The sequence below is a fragment of the Anolis sagrei genome, chromosome 1 (genome assembly GCF_037176765.1).
Source record: "Anolis sagrei isolate rAnoSag1 chromosome 1, rAnoSag1.mat, whole genome shotgun sequence".
Taxonomy (NCBI): Eukaryota; Metazoa; Chordata; class Lepidosauria; order Squamata; family Dactyloidae; genus Anolis; species Anolis sagrei.
Genome location: NC_090021.1, coordinates 60,674,695 through 60,700,133, shown reverse-complemented (window position 1 = coordinate 60,700,133; position 25,439 = coordinate 60,674,695). Strand labels below are relative to the sequence as shown.

The window sequence follows — 25,439 nt, the reverse complement described above, 5'->3', positions numbered from 1 at the left end:
TTCCAGTGCTATAGATCTATAAAGACACCATCCAGACATTGCTTTTCAAAGGAGCTGTTGGTTTTCTTCATGGCTAGGACTGATATTTTAAACCAGTAGTTGTTGTGGTTCAGCCAGAAGATGAAAGTTTTGGGGGCTCAGAGCCTGATAGTTCTGTAGGTAAGCAAACAGAAGGGGTTTTAGAGCAAAATGGTTCTGTAGATGAGGGAGCCGAGGGGGTTTCGGAGCAATATGCTGTTGCTGAGACAGAGTGTGAAAGTGGAACTGTTTTGGAATCCAACAGGAAGGGAGAGGAGGACAACATTAGCTCATCTGAAAGAGCAGCTGCCTTAGACAGAGATACCAGGCTGCTTCTGAGGGGTCAGAGATTCAGGTGCGGGAAAATCCACGAGAAAGAGATGCAAAAGCAGGCCTCTCAAGGTCAAAGGAATGTGTTCATGTTTTGCAGTCCTTAAATTAGTGAGAGAGCTGTTAGGATTTTAGATAAGCAATGTCGCTACTGGAGCGAGGAACTCCTGTCTCCTTGCTTTATGGATTTATCTTTGGATTCATGCTCATGTTTTGCTCCTTGTTTCCTGGGTTCATGTTCAAGTTTTAACCATTGTTTTCTGGATTTACTTATTGCCTTTGGGACTTGCTTCATTGATTAACTCTTGGATTTTTACCTTTCCATTTGCTTAAGGTGCTTTTGGCTCCTTTAATATGTGTTTTTATCAATAAACTGTTTATTGCTATGTTTGGTTTCTTGATTACTATTTATCGTGTCAGGAGCGAACCAAAACAGGTGGATTGCATTAAAGACAAACAAACAAACAAAATACAAAGTTTGCAGACTTGGTATTGTATTAAGTGTCCTTTGACCAGTAGTGGCCACTTGGAGTGCCTCTGGTGTTGCTGCAAGAAGGTCCTCCATTGTGCATGTGACAGGGCTCCGACTGCATTGTAACAGGTGGTCTGTGGTTTGCTCTTCTCCACACTCGCATGTCGTGGATTCCACTTTGTAGCCCCATTTCTTAAGGTTGGCTCTGCATCTCGTGGTGCCAGAGCACAGTCTGTTCAGTGCCTTCCAAGTCGCCCGGCTTTCTATGTGCCCAGGAGGGAGTCTCTCATTTGGTATTAGCCATTGGTTGAAGTTCTGGGTTTTAGCCTGCCACTTTCGGTTTCTTGATAAATACTGTGAGCAAAGTGAACTCCTGCTGAGGTACAATGGTGGTTCCCAACCTGTGGTCCACAGACCACCAATGGTCCACAAGAACAAAAAAAGGGTCTGCAGCCTCACCATTACTACACTGTTGCCTTGAAACCATGCAGTAATGAGAACAACTGGCTTTGTGAAACCCTCTTATAGTGCTGAGGCAATGGGAATGTTGGAAGGGGAGAGGCTGATTTCTACTACCACATCAGCTCTAGATTTTGGTGGGTGAGCAGATGGCAACTACTGGGTGGCATATGTTCTGTATCGGAAACTAGAACTGATGTGGTCTATCTAATGCAGTTTTCTGAATCAGCACCTCAAATAACCAAACCAAATCTAAAGTTGACCAACATTGATTTATAACCCTCTGGTACTAATGTTGGAGAGTGGCCCTTGGTCAAGTGGTCCCTGGTCAAAAAAAGGTTGGGAACCACTGTTTTAAAGGAAACAGTCAAAGAATGCTTGACCATCTAAGGGTTCCAAAATCCTTGGATGGTCAAGTCCCATTAGTTAAAATGGTATAGTAAAATTATGTCTCTTATATAAAATGGCAAAATCAGCACTCTTTGGCAGAGTAGACTAAAGACCTTGTAACAACACTGATTCCATAGAAGTGACCCATGGTCAAACGTCATTAATTCTACAGTGTAGAGATGCAGCCTGAGGTAGAAAGGAAAACTAACAGATTTGCCAAATTCTTTAGTATAGATGGCAATTTTGTTTCTGAATGTATCATTTTAAAATGACTGTAGGAGAAAATGAAATGGACATATCGTATGTATTGAGTTCCTAGCTCTGCCTAACATGTTTTGCAGTAGTATGCTATTTTAGTTCCATTTGGCAGCTACGTCTAGGTTGTTAATCTGAATCAATTCTATCATGAAACAATGATTTTCTTATATTTTGATCTTTATTAGTTACTAACTGTCAACAAGATATTTACTATGTTCTGACATTGGAAATCTTTTTCATAGCTTTGGCCTTTTGCCTGAAATGTAGTCCTGCATTATCTGTTCCTCTGTTGCGATTGTTTTATTTTCCCTATTTAGGCAATTTCTAACAAAGTTGTTATTTCTATGGATTGAGGGACAAATATTTTGCAGCAACATCAAGCATCACATTTTATTACCCTTTGTTGTCTCATTGTGTAATGATGTGTCATGTCTGTACACCAAGACAATTTGAAGTGCCTTTTATATTTCCTTATAGTTTTACACGAATGAATTATAAATCATGGCTGTCTGCTTCAATCTAGGTATGTACCAGTCAGAAGCTCTGTAGCACTTTTAGAAGCAAAATGAGCGATATCGAGACTCAACTACCAGTTCTCCTTGAAGCCAAAATGCTTGCTGTATCAGGTATTTTTTATGGAATAGGGAGATGCAATATGATTTCATGATTGTGGTTTTTTTTTTATCCTAAACTAAATGGGTAAAGCAATCAAGTGAATTTTTCATCTTAGAATTAGCATGTTCCCCATAAACAGATGAATGCTAAGATATATGAGAATTAACTTGTATCTGGTGTAAATGGCACTTCTCAGTGGAATACAAGTGTTGGCAGCTTTTACTTATTCAGATCAATAAGCAGCTCATGTTTATTGTTGGCAGCAAAAGAGCTGAATGCTTTATTCCAAAACATAACATACGCTTGATCTTAGCCAAAGGCTAAGACATAAAGAGGATCTAGCTGCGACATCTATCAACCCATTGATCTCCAGGTTTGATTCAGAAAATCCGGCTGGCTAGATGGGTATTACCTTCACCTACAACCTCTCTCCACCTACAGTCTCACCACTTACTTCTCCCCTCTTAGTATTCATGTATTGCTCTTTTTAACAGTCTTGCTATCCTAAAATCCCACATTTTATGAGGACAGGTTGCATAAGCAACACACAGATAGGCAGTCCCCAAATTACAAATATTTGACTTACAAAAGACTAATAGTTAAGAATGGGATGAGACAATGGGTAGTGAGAGAAATCCATCCCTAGAAGAGAAATTCACTCCTGGAAGAGTTAACATTGGGAGAATGTGTATTTCCTGTAGCTTTGTCGCCAATCCTTTCTTCCATAACAAGCCACATGTAAGAGCAAGCATTAAAACAAAAGCAATACAGTACTGGAAGATTGCATCAGGAGTTTAGGCATTCAGAAAAAAGGGTGAGACAAAGACAATGAGAACATAAATATTAAAATTCTTCATGTGAACAATCTTCAGTGTCTCACTCTACAGTGCTATACAATGTATTGATGACAAGAAAATTTCATGCGGGGATTCTTATTTTTGGGCGAGGCAATGCCTTCTTTTTGCTGCTATGTGTCTACACTCTGCATGCATTCTAATAGAATAGGTTAATTTGGTAGCATATTGCTGATACACCTTGGTCCCAGATTATTGTACAGTGCTCCCTCACTTACGTTCCAGGACCACTTGTGAAAAGTGAACATCCTCGAAGAAGGGACGCCATATATGTATATCGAGTTCCGAGGATGAGGCAGAAGCACGGAGAGATTTAAAGGCACCGCACACCTATTTTTGTTAGCTATCTCTGCTTTACTTTGCAATCTCACATGATTGGCTTCTTCTCTCCTGAGGGGGAGGGTGAAACCTCCTTCCACACTCCATCATTGCCAGGAGGCGGGATTAGAATGCCGTTCTGGGCAATGGCAACCATTCATAAACTGAGAGGCAAAAACCCGCGAAACAGCGAGTCAGTGAAAAGCAAACCGCGAAGTAGCGAGGGAACAATGTATAGTCTTTAGTAGCAAAATGGTTCTATGCAAACATAGACCCCTGTTGTAACAGAATTTTTTGGATGTGGACAGGATTGTTTTTATTACATTAAGCCCCTGGTGGCACAATGAGTTCAGCCCTTGTGCTGGCAGGACTGATGACCAAAAGGTCAGCAGTTTGAATCCGGGGAGCGGGGTGAGCTCCCGTCTGTCGGCTCCAGCTTCTCATGCGGGGACATGAGAGAAGCCTCCCATAGGATGGTAAACATCCGGGCATCCCTTGGGTAATGTCCTTGTAGACAGCCAATTCTCTCACACCAGAAGCAACTTGCAATTTCTCAAATCGCTTCTAACATGAAAAAAGAAAATTACATGATCAAGGGCCTGGGTGTAAATGCCTCTAAATAAAGATATTCATGGTAAATGATGCCATTATTCTTAGAGATGAACCCGTATAATGTTCAGATAAATTTAGTGACTGTCTGTTTTGGTCAACAATCTCTGATAGGCAAATGGAGAATTGTTTCTTAAAGTATGAAGAACAGTGGAGTGAAACCATCTTTTGTGCAGATTCATTGGTGTTCTGTGCTTTCAAGTTACTTCTGACTTAGAAGATCGGAAGTAACTCATGACTCTATCATTTTTCTTGCAAGATTTGTTCAGAAGGGAATTACCTTCCCTGTGGCTGACCAGGTTGAATTGTGTCAGGTCACCCAATGGTTTTTCATGGTTGAGCAGGGATTCACTGATCTCCAGAGTCATAGTCCAATGCTCAAGCTACTATAACACTATGGTTGTTCTACAACAGTACATCTCTTGTATAGATACTTAACTGAAATAGATAAGGAATGCTTATAGTTATTATCCATTCTCATACAAAGACCAAAGGAGTGATAAGACAGGAATGTGCTGCTATCCCTCCCCTAAATTATAATGTCTCTTCAGAAAATAATTTGCGGATCATTTCTTTGACATCCTCAGTTTTTGTGGAAATGATTTTATTTGGGAAAGGAACTTACCTAGCAAGATCTAACAAGTGATACAGGGTGGGGATGTTGAAACAAGAAAGTCATGAAATGAATAATGTGGAGTTTTTTAAAAACATAAATCTGTCATGGAAGTAAAGACTTGAAGCAATTAAAGTTTATTAACTAGATGTTTTCCATAAAGAATTTATTTTCAGCCATCAAAAACAATAATCTTTGTCTATTTCTTTAAAAAACTTCAGGACACTATGATTACCTTGTGAGGTTTAACAAAGGCAGATTTATATGTATGTTGAGAAACAACCTTCATGTGGCATTACGAAGTGCCAATTTTAGTTACCATGATTGAGGTCAGGAGTTCATAGTTGGCACTTTATAGAGTAGTGTGCCGCTCCCATGATGAGTTCTTGATGTTTTGTATTGGGCTTGAAGGCACATTTCCTCTGCAAGGAAAGGAAAAAAGACACATAGAGCAGATTTGCCTCATAGGCATATATTAGAAGCAAAAATGCTTATGCATTATTAACTGTGAGATGGTGCTTATTTCATCAAAGTTTCACATTTTGATATTAACCTTCCCTCTGGGAATTTCTAATCATTTGGAAAGCATAAAAATTTAATAGACAAGGTTGTATCTTCTTCCTAACTTTTAAGCGAATGATAAATATTAGGCTTCAGAATCTCATTAAGAGAACTTTAATTTCTGAATGGCGAAAGAACCTTATCTGGTAAGGTGAAATACTCAGGTTTGCTGTGCAATTTTTTTTTTTTTGGTTTTGGGAAACTCAAGGCATAGTTTTCTAAGGCAGCAGTCATGGAGGTTGGATAGGACACTTTAGGACAGTGGTTCTCAACAGGGCCGTAGCCAGAAAAAAATTTCGGGGAGGGTTGACAATTTCGGCGGGGGAGAGGGGGTAAAAATTTCAGGGGGGTTTTTGAAAATTTCGGGGGGGGGGGGTTGAAACCTGCCTCCTAGCTAACGCTGAAGCAAAGAGGCAGAGCAACCTTCAATAGCCCACAGCTCCGCCCCTGTCAACCACCTCCACCAAGTCTGACCTCCTTAATGAGAGCATTCAACACACACACACACAACTTGGTTGCTTCACTACATCGGCTATTGCTGCAAGTAATGACAGTGTGAATAAATTGTCAATATTTGCTTGAGATAGTGCTTACAGTTCTGGAGGGAAACTTAATTTTTTTGCATCTCATAGACTTAGCATAGGGATTGGGTTAACCAGTTAAAATTCGTGAGTAAACCAGGTTTTTTTGTAAAAAATCTGAAACATTTCGGGGGGGGGGGTTGAACCCCTAAAACCACCCCCTCGCTACAGGCCTGGTTCTCAACCTGTGGGTCCCCAGATGTTTTAGCCTTGAACTCCCAGAAATCCTAACAGCTGGTAAACTGGCTGGGATTTCTGGGAGTTGTAGACCAAAACACCTAGAGACCCAGAGGTTGAGAACTACTGTTTTAGGAGTGACCTGCAAAGCTCCATCCAGTCCAACCCCATTCCACGATGCAAGAAAATATGATAAAAGTACTCCCGACAGAAGGCCATCCATACTCTGGTTAAAAATCTCCAGAAAAGGAGGCCCTGCCACTCTCTAAGGTAGGATATTCTTCTGTTCGACAGCTCTTACCATCAGGGAGTTTTTCCTAATGTTCCATTAGAATATCTTTTCCACCTAAATTATTGCTGAATTATAAGAGCATTGAGGGTATAATGCCAACCTGACTTCTAGAAAACTGTCACTCTTTGCCAGAAATGTCTGGGAATGTCAATTCAAGTGAATGATGAATGATAAAGCCTGGAAGTGGTTGTCTTCTGCTACCAAACTGTGCCATTACCTACCTTCTGGCAGATAAGTTTTTTTTTTAAGGATTGGTATAGAGGGATGTCTATTGCAAGGTTCAGACATATTATGACTTCAACTAGACTTGGAGTGATTTGAATATGTTGCCTTTTTGGAGCCTAGAGGAAAATAATATATTTTTCTTGTTTTTTGATGTGTATATGGAAATTTTCAGACAAACTTGAAAAATGTTTCATCAATGCCTTAAATACATAGCCTAATTGTATACACAATATTTTAAATAATGTTGTGCATGGAAAAAAATGTGTATATTGAACCCTCAGAAAGCAGAAGTGTCACTGTCTCAGGCAGCCACCCATGTGGACAATTTGAATTTTGGAGTAGTTTAGATTTTGGAATTTCAGATAAGGGCGGCTCAATTTAAAATGTAAACTGTGTTACAAAGAGTTGATTATATGGGTCTACATCTTGTAATGAACTTTTCTTCATTTTCATCGCTCGGGTTATTACTAATGCTAAGTTATTTAATTGTAGTAATCTCCTTTTGCAGATTCAGTGTTTTCTTCTTCTCTTCTTTTCATGATTCCACAGGAGGTAATTTCTGTATTGCTAAAGAACTTACAGAAGAGATTAAATCATTAACAGCTGAAAGAGAACGGCTGGAGGAACTTCTCAAAGAATGGTTGACCCTGAGTGCCAAAAATGTCCACAAATTAGATAGAATGAAAGAAGGTTACAGGAGAGTGAAGGAAGAAGTGGAGCATCAGGAGTCCACCTTTGGTAAGCCATTTGTCAGCTGTTGTTGTGATAGAAGGCTGGCATTTTCTGTGATATGTGCCATGCAGTATTTTGTCTGTTTTGATGAGCAGCCATTTAATTTATATGGCATATAAAACTAGTTATTTGATGGGCAATTCTGGCAGACCCTCTGATGCATACTATATTGAACGTGCTGTCAGCCCTAGTTTTGCCATACTTGAGTGGCATTTTCCCTAGCTTTGTATACATTGATGATCTAGCATGCTTTATCCCCTTTGGCTCATTGTCTTAGAGTCCCCTTTGATGAAGCCTGCTGTCTGACACTGCAAGTGTTCTACAAAATCAGAGCTCTTGCATAATATAAGAATATTTACATTCGATTTCACAAACTTTAATCCATATAATGTATAATATGCCTTCAATGATAGCAAGCAAAACAAGGAACTTTTGGCAGAGTTGGGCTCTAGTTCTCTGAGCAGATTGTGTAAGAATGTAATCCACAGCAAATGTAATGTTTTGAAAGCACTAAGTCTTTATTTACATGAAAGATTAAGGTGTATTTAATCAGTTTAGGAAACAGAACTGTCCTGGAAATGTGTTTAGGAGATTTCTTATAATCTGTAATCACAGGTTGAGGTATGCAGTAGAAAATCCTTTGTATATTTTTTTAACTTGGGTTAGAGGAACTTTTGGCTACAGAATGCTTTGTCTAGGACGTTATCAAGACTTCCATACTAGAATAGGCCTCTGGAATGTGATTGAAAAAGGTAAGGAAATCAGTCTTTTACAGGTGGAAGTAAAGAGAATCAAAGGATAAAAGTGGAGGTAAAGGGAATCAGGATAAAAACCCTATTTAGTAAAGTTTTGTGTGCTTTGGGCTTATTTGTTTAATTTGTATGAAACCATCTCATGTTCTGGTGAGCAGAAGAAATGGTACTGTTATGGCTCCTTTCTCTTTTAAAACTCATGGTGGTAAACTATAGCCCTCCAAATGACTGTGGAATGTAACTTCTATAATCCGTTAGTACCGGTTATGCTGGCTGGGGTAGTCAGGCCAAAAACATTTGGAGGACCAGAGATCACCACCCAGGATTTAAACTATATGACTTGTTAAATAACCAAGTCCAAAGAAACCAATTGATATTTCCAGAAAGTTTCAACCTGACATCATTTGAATCAATCTTTGACTTCTCAAAATATAGCTTGCTTATGTCACTGGTGCTGCTAAATGTGATGGAACCATGGATTTCCTTTCAAAGAAAGAACTGGTTCATATTTTTCAAGTCCCTTCAACCTTTTAGATCAGTGGTTCTCAACTTGTGGGTCCCCAAATGTTTTAGCCTTCAACTTCCAGAAATCCTAACTGGCTGTGATTTCTGGGAGTTGAAGGCCAAAACCCCTTGGGACCCACAGGTTGAGAACCACTGTTTTAGATGGTAGGTTGAATAGAGAAGGGATGGTTTTCTTTGAAGAATGGATGCTAATTCAAGAAAGATATTGACAAACTGGAACTTGTCCAGAGAAGAGCAACCAAAATGATTTAAGGTTTAATGGATGAAAAACACCTAGGCTATGCCCCATGCAACTGTCTTAGGTCAAAACCTAACATTTCAACATTAATAATACATTTAAAAAGATGATGAAAAGCTGAGAGAGCTTGGTATGTTTAGCTTGGAGAAAAAGAACACTAAGAAGAGACATGATAACATTGTTTAAATACTTGGAAGGATGTCACAAGAGGCAAGCTTATTTTCTGCTCTTCTGGAGACTAGGATATAGAGCAATGGATTCATATTGCGGGGAAAAAAATTCCACCTAAACATTGGAAGAACTTCCTGAATAATAAGAGCTGTTCAACGGTGGAACTCACTGCCTCAAAGTGTGGTGAGGTTTCTTCTCTGGAGGTTTTTAACAGAGGCTTGGATGGCCATCTGTCAGGGGTGCTTTGGTTGTGTTTTCCTGCATGACAAGGGGTTGGACTTAATGGCTCTTGGGATCTCTTCCAACTCTAGGATTCTATGTTTCCATCCAGTAGAAAGATGGGAAATGCCTGGCCCTTTGGCCAGCAAGTGTACACAGTTTCCTCCTATGTTCTTTGTCTACATATAAATATGTAAGTAGAGGCACGTAGGGCCCCCTGGTGGCACAGTAGGTTAAACCACTGAGTTGCTGGACTTGCTGACCAAAAGGTTGGCAGTTCGAATCTAAGGAACAGGATGAGCTCCCACTGTTAGGCCAAGCTCCTTGCAACCCAGCAGTTCGAAAACATGCAAATGGGAGTAGATCAATAGGTACCTTCTTGACGGGAAGGTATCAGCACTCCAGTCAATCATGCTGGCCACATGACCTTGGAGGTGTCTCTTCAGCTTAGAAATGAAGAGGAATACCATCCCCTAGAGTCAGACACGACTAGACTTAATGTCAGGGGAAACCTTTACCTTTAGAGGCATGTATACACACACATACAGAAACACCAATGTTCTTTCAGTATATGAAATTAAATGGAAATAGAGTAACTAAAATGTTCTCTGTTTCCAACGTACTTTAGCATGCCTGAATGTGGATGAAAAAAGTAAAGATGCAGAAACTAGAGCCACTCTTTCAACAGCACTCTTGAAAGAAAACAACTTTTTCCTTTTCTTTGTGGAAGGAATATGTGTGTGTGTGTGTGTGTGTGTGTAATTTTCAAGATTGTATTCTCCATAGATCTGTTCTATTTATTTTCCAGAAGTTTACCTCCAACTGAACCTTAGAATGGCTCATGAATCGCTCTCAAGTTAAAAAAATACCATTTGGGGATTTGGCAAGAAGGGTTTTTTTTTTCCAGTGGAAGCACAAGTGCACATGAGTACAGGTTTCCCCTGTAATTGCTGTAGCATTATATTTCCAAAGTGGTTTTTGAATTCATAGGAATTTATAACCTTGTTTCAGGGGTCCATTTTCTGAGAGAAAAACATGCATCAGATGTAATTGGTTCTGTAGATGCCAATTTGGATCATATCCAAAATGGCTTTTATTGCCATTCCTTCATCTTTCATTGCTTATGATATAAACAATTTACGGAACACACCACAATATCTGTTATTTTCTGTGGGAGGATTTAAGATGAACCTTAAATTTCTTTGATTCTCAAAGAACTGCAGAAAGTATGTTCTCCTGTATAATAATGCTCAGTAGAGCACATCTTGCTTCTAGCAGTATAAATAATTAAAATGTGTGATTTCCTCCTCCTCCTTTTATTTCCTCTGTCATCTTCAGCACGTTTCTCTTTAAACTCTTGTTTATGTATGATCATATCAAGCATATGGTGGCTGGATTGAATTTAATTGAAAATGAACTTTTGGGGTCATATGAGGATTTACTTTAAAATGAAGTCATTTGCAATATTGTAACTTTTATCTTGTTTCTGTTTTTTCATTTGTATAATTTGTAATATTTTTTAAAAAACAATTTTGCCAAAAATATAAATGAATGGTATAATTTATATTTCTTTGTTGTGTTGATTGGGGTTTCCTTCACATCAATGTGCGGTTGTGATGTTAATCATTTGTGGCTATTCATTGGCTTGCGTGGTTAAGAATGTATTTATTTATTTATTTGCCACCGGGATTGTGGCGCAGCTGGCTGAGTGTCAGCTGCATTAAGATCACTCTGACCAAAAGGTCATGAGTTCGAAGCCAGCCCGGGCTGGAGTGGGTGTCCAGCCATTGTGTAGCCCATTGTCGACCTTTGCAACCCGAAAGACAGTTGCATCTGTCAAGTAGGAAAATAAGGTACCACCTTGTGTGGGAGGCTAAATTTAACTAATTTATGAGGCCATAAAGAAAAAAGACTCCGGGGAATGTGGAATGCGGAAGAACTTCATAGGTGTCGTTGATGGACGATGAAAAGCAGCAACTCCCCTGGCGGCCAGAAAAAAAAAAAGAAGTTAAATAGCCTCGGTGTATTTGTCTGTTAAATGTATTTGTCTGTTAAATGTTATTTGTCAAACTGGCATTGAATGTTTGCCATATATGTGTTTACTGTAATCCGCCCTGAGTCCCCTGCGGGGTGAGAAGGGCGGAATATAAGAACTGTAATTTTTTTTTTAATGCACCGCCTTTCTCTACCCCAGCAGAGGGACTCAAGGCAGCTTACAATGGCACATACACAGTGCCTCAAAGCAACAAATTCACCTAAAAATAATTTAAAATTACAACATATTAGACATGATTAAATACATTCAAAGTTAAAAATATGCCATCCAGAGTTCAAGGTCTAAAGCCATTTCTGGGTCAAATTGCACATTGTTCTATATTTCGAATACTGCATTGCCCTAATTTTTGAAAGCCTGCTCCCATTGCCAGGTTTTGACTCTCTTCCTGAAGGCTGGTTCGTAGGGGAAGATACGTTCAGAAAGTATCCTGGGCCGGAACCGTTTAGAGCTTTATAGGCTAAAGCCAGCACTCCGAATTGTGCTCGGTAGCAGACTGGCAGCCAGTGGAGCTGATGCAACAAGGGAGTTGTATGCTCCCTGAGCGCTACTCCAGTGAGCAACCTGGCTGCTACTTTCTGGACCAGTTGGAGCTTCCAAACAGTTTTCAAAGGCAACCCCACGTAGAGCACACTGCAGTAGTCTATATGGTATGTAATCAGAGTGTGGACCACCATGGCCAAGCCAGACTTCCCAAGGTATGGGCGCAGCTGGTGCACCAGTTGTCATACGTATATTGTTTCTCAGTTACTCACTGCTCAGAGTGATTCATTTAAGTAATCTTTAATCTATGAAATAATCCCATATTATAGGACTGTGTTTTTTTTCCTATGTGGAATTATTCTCTTCTGAATAATTGATAGATTATATAGTAATTTTGGCTTGCCTAATACAAATGATTTTATGATGAAATTTGAATGGAAGTCCTCCTGCTTTAGAGATATTAACTATATCCTTAAGAAGGTTACTAGAATGTTTAGAATGTACAGGCAGAACCCAGGTTACGAACAAGTTGGAAGACTTTCAGTTGCTGTTTAAAGGTGAAAGTGACAATGAACAGTTACCAATGAATAAGTTAAAAATGTAACCATGATCTATACTGTTCAAGCAATAAATCAGCGGCAGGTTTAACTTTATCCACTGTTTGTGTAATATGCAGTTCTCTAAAAGTAAAGCAGCCCTAGAAAGCCTCCTTCTGAAGGGATGACAACAGCGATCAAGCCTTTCGGTAAACAAATACAGGTAGTCCCCAAGTTATGAACAAGATAGGTTCTGTAAGCTTGTTCTTAAGATGGATTTGTATGTAAGTTGGAACAGGTACATTTTAAGTGTATCTCTCTTGCTTTCTCTCCCTCTCCCTTTCCCTCCTTCTCCCTCTCTATCTTGGGGTAGCATAGGGAAGGGTTAACACCCTGTGATGTTTGTTTTGCTGTCTGTGCCCTTGTTCAGAAAATTCCCTGTGATCATTGGATTTAGAAAAAATTGGCTTGTGGAAACAAGGATTGGCGAGAAAGCTACATTGGAGCATCTTTTCTCCATAATAACTCTTTCAGAAGTTAATTTCCCTTCCTGAGGCTAGATTTTTCTCACTTTCTGTTGTCTCACCTCCATTCATGACTATATTTCATTTCTGAGTTGGATGTTTGTAACTCGGGGACTGCATGTAACTTTATTTTCTAACCCCCCCCCCCCCATGAGTAAATTATGACTGAAAGTAATTTTTGCCCTCAGGAGAATATACCAATTTATTGTCAAAGGCTTTCATGGCCAGAAACACTGGGTTGTTGCAGTTTTTTTGGGTTGTATGGCCATGTTCTAGAAGCATTCCCTCCTGATGTTTCACCTGCATCTGTGGCAAGCATCCTCAGAGGTTGTGAAGTACCTCACAACCTCTGAGGATGCTTGCCATAGATGCAGGCGAAATGTCAGGAGAGAATGCTTCTAGAACCTGGCCATACAACCCGAAAACCTACAACAACCCAATATACCAATTGTTTTATGTGGTAATTTTAATTGTTTTGAAATTTTATTGTAAACATTTTTGATTATCTCAGAAGCCACCTTCGGTCCTACCCTGGAGGAAGATGGCATACAAATGAAATCAGTCAATCAAATTAAATATAACCTGTGATGAAATATACCAGTATGTTCTGCATAAAGGTGTGGACACTGCTGTCAGATTTGCTTTCAAATAAACATTTATTCAAACATTGAAAAAATAGTTAATTAAAGAATATTTATTTTGTCATTTCCGGAAACTTATTCAGTAGTGTTTCAAAAACATAGCATTTGAATAAAATCAAGGTCTGATTTCGAGTCTGAATGATTTAGGATTGTTTGATGGTCTAGGTTTGATTCAGACACTAAACTGGAAATTGGAAGCTTTCTACTCCCAGAAAGTAACTTTTAAAGCTCTGGTCTAAACAGTGTTTGAATGGAAAAAGTTGTGGCTCCTAAATCTTGATTACTGATTAAAATCTCACTGATAAACTGTGGCCTGGCCAGAAAAATTGACTTTCAACAGATTGAGACAGTGATAAAATCTCTACAACTCATCAAATAATTATGCTGATTATGAAGGCCAATTAAATGTGATAGCATTTGAACACACCCTCTTTCAAATTCTTGCAACGGATTTGCCTGTGGCTTATTTAGATCTCTGCATGTTTTCTTAGTTGAGATGAACTTGGGTGAATTTTTTTAAAAAACTCAGAGGAGATGGGATATTTGATTGCTGAAGTTTCCTTACTGTTGGTATTTGTTAAGGTTAGATATATTTTGGATATTTGAATTTAATGCACTTGCATGTGACCACTGATATTTTACAAATCATTGTGATTATTTTAAATTTTCAGATCTGGGTATCCTTGAATTCTCCTCTAAGTTCTGTTTCCCTGCAATTATTGTAAGAAAATATTGCAAAAACCTGAAAGATGAATCTTGCATTTGGTTACTCAACATAGGGACACAAACATGGTTGACGTAGTCCTTTGCCTTTTGGTCTTTTGGAGAAACTCCACTTAATCAGATGACATTTGCACTGGACAGTACTCTGCATTTCATTTAACTGTTTCATTGAGGTCTCAGGACATTGATAGGTCAAAATGTGAGACGAGAAGAAATCAATTTCCAACAGCCGTGAGGCTTTTCGTTTCAGTGGATGCATTTCACTTTACTTGATTCTAGTATGAGAGAATTCTGAAAATCATTTTTATCAAATATATTAGAATAGGAAAAGAAACACAATGAAATCTTACTTTTTAAAGAAATATTTTATGTTCTTGTTCCTAAATCCTCGACTTTTGTTGTCTTTAAGGATGCAAAGTAAAGGATCCATTACAACAGGGGTAAGAAAAATCAAGGCTGAACCAAACAAGAAAAAGTTCCCATTTACCCCTATTTTGGATATTCAATGTTTTCATTTAATAAGTTCATTTATTAAACCTATCAGATTAAAAAACAATGCAGCAAGACAGGAATTAGTAATTGACACCTTCCCAAGCTCTTGCTATTTGTAATGAGCTCGGATTGATCTGAATGGATAACTAAGGGAAGAATTCTTCAAAAGAATTAACAGGACTTTAGCACCAGTATATATTTTGTTGCTCTTGTTACTGTAATCCTTAATCTTATTATTCTGTATTGCAGCATTACTATACATGGCACTTTATACGTAAAAAAATAAAACTATTCTTCTCTTTCTCTGAGTTAGGGCAGTGACAATTTGGATGGATGGAAGGTTTTTCATCTGTTTGTGGGCTGAGGCATAATGAAGCTGCATAATAATAATAATAATAATAATAATAATAATAATAATAATAATAATGTCATTCTTATACCCCGCCACCATTTCCCTGAAGGGACTCGGGCAGCTTACATATGGGACAGAATGTCCACAAAACACAAAAGCAATAAAATAAAATAAAATAAAATAAAATAAAATACAGTTAAGATAAAAATATAATGAATTATAACATTCCAGATAAAAACACAGTTAAATAAAAGGCAAGAGTATAAAACAGCAGCATTCAGCTCTATGAAAACAATGCTCAACAAAGCCCAATAATCAGATATACTAGAATGGGTGTGATCATGATAGAAAAAGGGCCAGGAATGGGATAGTGCAAAACCATGTATCATAAGGCCAGGGAATTTGATGAAGCGCAGAGAACAGAGGACTATCTGGCAACCTAGGGATGGGGCATTTATAACTAGGGACTAGTCATTACGAAGCACTTGCTGAAACATCTTGAGGTCAGGGTAGTGACAGTTTTATTTGCTTCTGGGCACAGGCACAATTGACTCTTCTTTACCTCTGAGTCCAGAGCAAGGGCAGTTGTGATGGAAGGTGTGTGTGTGTTTTCATCTGCTTCTGTATCTAGGCATTGTGCAGCTAAGTCTGCATTTTCTTCTGTCTACCCTGAGGCCAGGTAGAGAGAAGAAAAGTGACAGTTGGGATGGAAGGAGGGCCTTCTGAGCCAAGGCACATTTGAGTCACAGCTTAAATGACAACACTTTATAGCTAGTTCTAACAAGAAGAAAATGTGTCCCTTCCACTCAGGTCCAGGTAACCAATTCATAGGATTACACGTTATACCTGTACACTGGAAGATATGCAGCTTTCTCTTGTTATGTAAGATGCCAGCAAGCCCAGTCTTCACTCTGTGTTACGTCATTTTGATGTTAGTACACTTTACAGCTTTCTTGAATAAATAAAACAAAAAACTGAGATAAATGTGTACTGAAATAAACTAAAGATGTTTACTTTACAGATTGGGCATATGGCAATAAATATTAGCATTAGAGATATTATACAAAAAGACCATAATTTTAAGGGTTTTAGTGTCTAATTATATCATTAGAACTGTAATTATTAGGTTGAAAAAAGCAGGAATTGCATGACTCTAAAACTTGATCCATTCACCAGATTTTGAGAGATTTTGTGTTTCCATTACCAGACTTCAGGAGAATTTTACATGTTTCATATTATGTACATCTATGCCCCACTCTCCTTGAATATTTGGTCTTAATTCCACACTAGAAGTAATTGTGGTATAGTACTGTGCCATGCAGTCATGCTGACCACATGTCCTTAGAGGTGTCTACGGACAATGCCAGTTCTTCAGCTTAGAAATGGAGATGAGCACCACCCCCCAGAGTCAGACATGACTAGACTTAATGTCAGGGGGAAACCTTTACCTTTGCCTTTACATTTACTTTTTACTATACTGTGCAAGTCAGTGTAATGTAATGGCTTAAGCACTAAAGATGAGGGTTTGAATCCCTTCTCAGCCACAAAAACTCTATGGGTGACCTTGGGTAAGTCACACTCAGCCTCAGGAGGAAGGCAAAATCAAACCTCATCTGAAAAAAAACTTTCCAAAACCCATCCCATGATATCTCCACCTTGAGGATATAATAAATTACAAATGTCTTGAAGGCATACAACAGTGACAACCACACTCTTCATCACATATCAGTCTGTCTTCTACCATGTGCTCATCAGTGCTTTAATAGATTCACATGGATCAAACAATCTCCAAAGTAGTAAAAACTTACACAATATTTCAGCAGTAAGATCAAACTTTCCATATGTGGTAGACAGCAGAGTACATATTATGTAGTGCATCTTAATTTCTACAAAAGTTTTTTAAAATAAAGTTTTGCATTTTGTGTCATTTTCACAGCCTATTCACCAGTTCCCTTAAAAGCACTAAACAAAAGGACTTACGGTAAATAATGTCTACACTTGTAATTTGTAGACTTCAGTAGATTACTAAAAATAGAGAGTGGTGATATGACCTTCCAGATTTGTTGGACTGCAGTCCCATAAAGGCAGTTCCCCAAGTTATGAACAATTTGAAAATGTACCCGTTCCAACTTACACATTTAACTTAAGGACAAACCTACAGAACCTATATTGTTCATAACTTGGTGGCTGTCTTTATGGGATTGCAGTCCAACAAATCTTGAAGATCATATCTATATAGATATATATAAAAGCCTTGGATAGCATAGGGAAGGGTTAACACCACTATGGTGTTTGTTTTGCTGCCTGTGTCCTTGTTCAAAAAGTTTATCTGCACTTTATGTGAGAATTGGATTTTGAAAAATCTGACTTGTTGTGGAAACAAGGATTGGTGATAAAGCTTCAGTGGAGCCACCTTTTCCCCATGATAATTCTTTCAGGAGTGAATTTCCCATCCTAGAGGTAAATTTCTCTCACTTCCTGTTGTCTCACCCCTGTTTGTAACTATGAGTTGTTTGTAAGTCAGATGTTTGTAACTCAGGGACTGCCTGCAATCTCTTACCATTGGATGTGTTTGCTAGGGCTTATTGTCAGTGCTCTGACAAAATATCTGGAGGGCATGCTTCATCCGTGTACTAAAGTACTGCTGCCCCTCTGCATCTATGGATTCAACCAGCCACAATTCGGAAATATTCTCCCCTCCCGTCAAGTTCTAAAAGGCAAACCTTGATTTTGCCAATTTATATAAGGGATACCATTTTACTATGACATTGCATGTAACAGTACTTGAGCAGCCATTTATTTTGGTATTCATTGTATATCCTGGAACAAACCACATACCAAGTACTATATGTAGAACCAGGATTAGAACTGAATGTTAACTTAAATGGGGAATAACTGAGTTCAAAGTCGTATTTAGTCCTGGGATTATTAGTTAACAAAAATGTATAGTGAGTCACTCTCTAAGCCTAACATGCATCATAAGGAGAGAGAGAAAGCCTAACATGTTATAAGGAGAGAGAGAAAAAAAGTATCCCGGGGTTTTTTTCCTCCAAAGATCAAATATACAAGAATAATTTCCTGTGGTACCTAGCATTTGCCATTTACTCTCATTGCGCTCTCTAGGAATGTTAGAGATCATACTATATTTCTGGTGATTTCTACATGACACCGGATACTTCTAGGAGGCACTGTAGGAGGTAGAAAAGTGGTGGGTCTTTGCAGATTTAGGCTCTGTTATACTTTCACAGCATTGTGGGGAGCAAATCAGAGTAGAAAATGTAACTTATCTGGAACCTTTTTTTTAAATGGGTGCAAATTATTCTTTTAATTAGATGCTGAATTGTAACTTCCAGCATTTCTCAACATTGTCAAGGCTGGTCTAGGCTGTTGTGAATTATAGACCAGCAATATCAGCACTATAATGATATAACAATTCATTTTAGATATTGAGGAAACATTCCAGATTATTTTTTTTTTTAAGGAAAGGAATTATCCCTCACCATCTACCCAGGAGTGTGTGTGCTGATCTTTCTGTTTTTATCTTCTTGATGCCTTACTGCTACTCTGATAGATAGAAGCAGAAGTCAGGAATAAAGATTTAATCACATAATAATCAGGGCAGGAATTTTAAATTTGACACATCATTAACATGTTAATGAGTTTCCTTCTCATATTTCCAACTGCTCTGTATAAAAGGTTGCAGTATTAATATAAAAGATGTGGCTTTCCAAACACGCCTGTCCTCTGAGCTGTGTGTGTCATGGAGAAAAGAACCGGTGATATTTGTGAACGATTTAAAGATACATGACACAACTAACACATTAAGTTAAATACACACAGCCCACTGGGCACAATCTAAGGAGGCCTGTCTGCATTAAATGAATGACATGTTTTTGTTTCACAGAGTTGTGAACAGGAAAAAGTTTCTGCTGTGATTATAATAATTTATTTTGGTACAATCCAGTGTACAGTTATTCCAATGCAGAAAAATCATGAAATTTTGCACACAATTTCTCTCTCTCTCTCTCTCTCTCTCTCTCTTTAAATCTTATTACATAGTTGTAGTAAAGTAAGTGGTCACACTTTTTGAGAGTATTTTTTGAGAGTAATTTTTATTCTTGTAAAAAACTTTTGTAACCAAGAGGTAATTTAATTTGGTGCACAGTTTTGGGAGGACGGGCAAGGAAACAAATAAACAAATAGGGTTCTTGTAGGTTTTTCAGGCTGTATGTCCACGTTCTAAAAGCATTCTTTCCTGACATTTCGCCTGCATCTATAACAAGCATCCTCAGAGGTTGTGAGGTCTGTTGGAAACTAGGAAAATTGGGTTTATATATCTCTGGAAAGTCCAGGGTGGGAGAAAGAACTCTACTGTCAGGCCATCAAATGCTAATCAAGGTGGCGAATTGAGACATAAACACCTAGCTCCAACAGACAAGAGTTCTTTCTCCCACCCTGGACTTTCCACAGATATATAAACTCAATTTTCCTAGTTTCCAACAGACCTCACAACCTCTGAGGATGTCTGCCATAGATGCAGGCGAAACATCAGGAGAGAATGCTTCTAGAACTTGGCCATACAGCCCGAAAAACCTACAACAACCCTGTGATTCCAGCCATGAAAGCTTTCGACAATACATTAAACAAATGAATGAATGAATTTGTTATCCTCAACTGGTAGAGACGGGCTCTTTTGTATCCAAGGTCTGGTTTTCCCTGCTGATCTGTAAAACTTGAAACTAGCCATTTGAACTATATCGTATGTGTGCTTTAGGTTTCTGCTATGGAAAGGCACACATTAAAAATATATAATTGGATTATTACTACCTGATGGTTAGATTTAGATTGCAACCCAACAAAGTGTAACCATGTGTGCAGCTAAAATGTATATTAATTACCTTTTTATGGAAATGTTTCCTGTGAGCAATTACTGATATTTCATAAGTAACAGTAAAGTGTCCATACATTGTTGAGCTTATGTTGTCCTTCAACAAAGCTATATACATAGCAAAAAGCTAGAAGAGTTGGAAGTACCTAAAGTAACTATATTTTGCTGCCCTCCTGAATTAATTGTTTGCTTGAGAAAGCCTAAATAGTCTTGTCATGCTGATGATAGCTATCCAGGGCTGGACATAATATGAGGAATGTATTAATTTAAGAATGTGCTCCTGATCAGTCTGACATAGCCACCAGCATTAAATTGGATTTCTTAAACATCTCAATTTTCTATTAATTCTAATACGATGTGGCTAATCTGTTCTTCCCAGAACAGAGTGTAGACTTTGTATCATTTTCTGATGAATTTTAGGTTCCAAAAATAATCTTAAAATGTTGCTTTAAAGCTCTGTTCTGATTTAAAGCCTATTTTTAAAATGTGTGTTTGTATTAGTGAACATTTACAAACTTGGGTTTAAGTGGCAATGTTCATGTGTTTCATAAGCCGCTGCAGAAGTAGAATTGGAATGCAATAATGAATGAACATTTGTTGGCCACACAGATCAGTAACACACCAATTTGACACTCCCTAAAAATAAAAGAGTAGTAAAATCAGTTTCTTAGGTGCCAAACCTCTCTAGGAGATAAAAGAAGAGGCTGAGAAAGAGGAGTGTAGAGGAATAGGAAGAAGTGGTTTGTAGTGAACAAAATCCTGTAAAAGTCTCACTACAAAGCCTTCTGGGATCAAAGAATAGCACTTGTCTCACTCTGGAATGTAAGTGTAAGAATGTTTCCTTATCTGAACGGAGATGATCTCTCTACATTTAATGGTATTTCTTTTGTCTGCTGCTTGATGGAGTGGTAGAAGGAATCCTACCTGGCAATTAACAGAATCCTAGTTCAAGATACATTAGGTAGACTCCAAAACAGGGAAGTTACAAAAACAATTAAAAGTTGTTCACAAGTGCGCAGTTATTTCTCACTGATAATATTTGTCTTGCCTTTGAATACACTTCATTATGTTAATGTCAAGGGAAGGAGTTAATTGTTTTAGTCTGATATAGCAAAACCAATGACATAAAACATGTGAGATCTTCAGGAGTCTTGGAATGATGATGATGATGATGATGATGATAACAATAGTTTATTTATACTCCACTTTCTTTCTCTATAAAAGAGACTCAAAGCAGCTTACGGTAAAACCAATGTGATATAATTTAAAACCTAAAATATACAAACATTAAAATAAGATTAAATACTAATGGTCTCACAGAACCTCCTTCTTTAAAAGCCTGCCTGAATGAAAAGGTCTTAAACTGATGCAGGAAGGACAGCAGGGCCATTTTGGCTTCTCTGGGAAGAAGGGAGTTTCAGAGTCTGGTTAACCCATTGTGTTAACTAGAAAAGTGAATGTTAAGATTATACCCCAAAGGCACCAACTACACAGCCATATAATGCAGTTTGAAACAGCATTATTTGGCCATTGTAGGCTCACATAATGCATTATATTTCAGTGTAGATGGGGCTAAATTCCCATTTTCTGTCCACTTGGAATATAAGAAATTGTTCTTTTGGATCTCCCATGACATGCAAGTGAGATAGTCTGAAAAGTTGATTTTTAATAATAATAATAATAATAATAATAATAATAATACAATAACACTTTATTTATATTCCACTCTATCTCCCCAAGGGGACTCAGAGCAGATTACAACAAACACAGATAGGCAAACAATCAATGCAAACAATCAAGGACTATAGTTTGGCTGTAGAGCACATGCTTTACAGGCAAAAGCTCCCAGTTCAGTTGTCATCAACTCTAGGAAGGGTAGGGAAAGTATTCTGTCTGGAAGCCTGTAGTATTTCTACAAACTGGGGCATAAGGGTCTGATTCAGCTAAACCAATGCCTTGTCTAAATGAAAGTTAACTTCTTAATTTTTATTTGTTCCTGTGACAAACACTTCTGCTACAAATAGGTGTGGTGGTTCTAAGCACCAACCCACCATGAGAGGAAATGAGGCACTGTTCAGGCTTTGGTTTTGGAGGATAAGCTTCTATCTGCAAACACCCTAGGATCTCTTCTTTGATTCCTGCTTCTTCCATTATTTTCAAATGGAGTTTCAAAAGGAATACCTCCTTTCCCTTTATGTTTTTTCTATTCCAACTTTCTAGGTTAATTTCCATTATTGGTATGGTTTTCCCCCACCTTCTTTCTTCATAACTCAACTGCTTTTGTACCTTAAGATGCAAGAAACATTTTTGATGAACACAACTCACAGTAAAAAAAAAACCCCTCGCTTAGAGCATTAAAAGTAGTCATGTACAAAGAGTCTTCACACCTTTTCTAAGTCAAGGCACAGTGTGTCTTTTTTTCTCTGCCAATTTTCTCTTCTAAGGATTTGGCTGCTTCTCGAATCTTCTTCGACAACATTGTGTTTTCAAAATTTGGCACATACGATCTGCAGTACTATCAGACTGTTCCTTCTCATGGTTGCAAGAGAACTTAATGGATTGCATTGTGGGGTTGCAAGTTTTCCACCCAGTGATGTGTTCCTGTTCCTTTTGAAGTCAGTGGAATTAAAAATGTGTTTCTGGGTGCTGGATTGTTGCTTCAGGGTATTTGAATGCATTGCATTAGTGACTTCTTTTTCTGTAGAGCATCTCTAATTGGGATACCAGTCACCAGTTTATACTCTGGAATATAAACCTCGTGTATGGTTTCACGGTTGTTTTAAGACCTTCATGTAAAAACCTGGAGTTGATCTTCTGTGTTTAGTTAAGTTTATATGCTTTTCAAACAATACCCTTTTATGTGTTTTTAAAAAGTATGGTAATCTTAACTGCTTTGGAAACACACTTATGTTTGAATCTGCTCATGTAACAGCCTGTTACCTGAGAGCAGCTACAGTATTTTTTTCCAGGAATGAACAGAAGTGGAAGGGAAGGTAGTCAGATCCATGTAGCGTATTTATACAATTCCTATGTTTTGATAAAGGACTTGAGAGTCTTCAGAGATGAGGCACCCTGAGAGACGTCCCTTGAATAATCCCTTCACCCTGGGACAGACTATTATCTTACGTATCTCTCCCATACTCTCTCTTGATTTTGAGGAATGAGGAAACATCAAAAAGAAAGTACCTTCAGGTAATTTTTAGAAACTGTAGAAATATTAAATGGTTAGGAATCAAGCATTTTGGAACATTTAGATCAGGCATGGGCACACTTCGGCCCTCCAGGTGTTTTGGACTTCAACTCCCATAATTCCCAACAGCCAGTAGGCTGTTAGGAATTGTGGGAGTTGGAGTCCAAAACACCTGGGGGGGGGGCTGAAGTTTGCCCATGCCTGATTTAGACCCCCACTAACTAACTGCTATTAATGATAACAATCTGAAATGGAAGGTGAATTTAACATGAAAAGGTTTTGCTTGGTGCTTTCTTTGTAATTTCTCGTCATGGTTTTAATGACTGCTGTGGAATAAGTGGCTACAACATGTCTAATTTATTTCTCTGATGGGTATTGTTGCTGTGAAAATTTTCCAAACTGCTGTAAATGGTATGTTTGCTTTGAGGCCAGTGCTGTAGATTTTGAAGAGGCATGAATAGAGAGTGAAAGGGAGAAATGTGACATGAAGAAGGCGCATCAAGCAAACCCTTGTTGGAAATGTTTTCCATCTAGAAATCTATGTCCTTATTATGAAAGACCATGCAGATCCAGAATCGGTCTCTGCAGTCATTTGTGGGCCCACCCCAAGACTCTATGCTTGGAAGACAATCATACTTGGCCATGAGTGATAGCCTATGTATGTTTGTGGAACCAAAATAGAGAAGATAACAAGTTTTCCCAAAAGAACACCTCTACAGAAGAAAAAGAAGCTGCTTAAAGTCTACAGCCTTCCCTTCTATCTGTGAAGTGTGGGATCTACTAATAGTTGCAGGTTTTCTGACAAATAGCAAAGAGCTCAATCTGTTGTCAAATGCTGTCATGGCCAGAATCACTGGGTTGCTGTGGGTTTTCCAGGCTGTATGGCCATGTTCCAGAAGCATTCGCTCCTGATGTTTTGCCTGCATCTATGGCGGGCATCCTCAGATCTGGAAAACCCACAGCAACCGAGCTCTCAGTCCCTCATTCAGATGCAGTCGGGATGGGGATCCATGCCTCTTTCAATCCCTGCTTTCAGATTGGTCTTCCATCCATTGCCCCTGCTCTTTCTTTCCTGTTGTCGCTGTTTCTTTTCTTTTGCTAGTGCGGAAGCTGATGGTCCCTGATTAGTTATATCTGATCTTTTATTTTACAGATATTGGTCTATGAAAATGTTTGTTGCTTCTTTGGTGTGACTGTGTTCAGCAACTTGGGGTGCTATATGGTTAAAGCTATAGGTTACAGTAATGACATATAAGAAAAACCATGATCTCATTCTTCCTATTTAATTTTAACCCAGTTGTGGTTAATTTTAATGCTGATGCAATGCCTTTTTAATACTAAATATATAATAATATCTTTTTTTGCTTTACTTTTGTTGCCTAATAATAAAGTAATTATTGTATTATATTTTGGAAGGTATATTTTAAAATATGTTTTTGGCTGATTATAAATGGGATGGTTAGTAAAAAGAAAATAATCTAAATAGCATATTGTTCAAAGCATTTTTATTTAATTATATGGGTCAGAAACTGTTTCTAGCAATGGAAGAGAAGAACCTGCTCTGAGTTGAAAATTGGGAATATTTGTAGGTTTCTATATTTGAACATTAAGGATATTCAAATGGGGATGATATAAATATTTTAACAACAGCAATTATGGATAATGATAACCATGCTGATGACTTGAAATTCATGCAAGTCAATGACAAATTTAAAGTGTGATATCATTCCACAAAATTCATGCATTTCCCCCCTTTTGCTAATATGTTTTGGCATAAATGTTTTTGAAGTAATAATTTATTAATTGCAGCCTGGCAATGATCAGTGATTTTCCTGCTGTTTTAACTTTTATTAATTGGCTTTCAGTACAGCATAATGTGGAATAGTATATACGTACATTTATTTCTTTTGTTCCAAAAAGCGAAAAATATTAGGATTTGCATTTTCAAAGGTTTGTAGACAGTTTTGAACTGTATTGCTTTCATCTCATTCATAACCTTTCTGGACTCTGGAAGCACACTGCATGACCTTGCTGGAAGGTAGTAATGAATCCATAATTAAGGTAATAATGGGTTTTCTGAGCAGAAGAGAGAAATGCCATTGCTATGCTTCTTACAGCAGAGGGCACTGTTGTAGCACTATAGATGCC

At 38.1% G+C, this 25,439-nt stretch overlaps 1 protein-coding gene across 3 annotated transcripts in view; it reads left to right on the top strand.

Moving 5' to 3' along the window:
- DISC1 (DISC1 scaffold protein) overlaps nt 1-25,439 on the top strand; it is a 176,890-nt gene that overhangs the window by 64,596 nt on the left and 86,855 nt on the right. For all 3 annotated transcript variants that reach the window (XM_060753819.2, XM_067465294.1, XM_067465299.1), the window contains 2 exons: nt 2,451-2,553; nt 7,322-7,510. In XM_060753819.2, the coding sequence (XP_060609802.2) occupies nt 2,451-2,553; nt 7,322-7,510 (292 nt within the window). The remainder of the gene's footprint in view (nt 1-2,450; nt 2,554-7,321; nt 7,511-25,439) is intronic.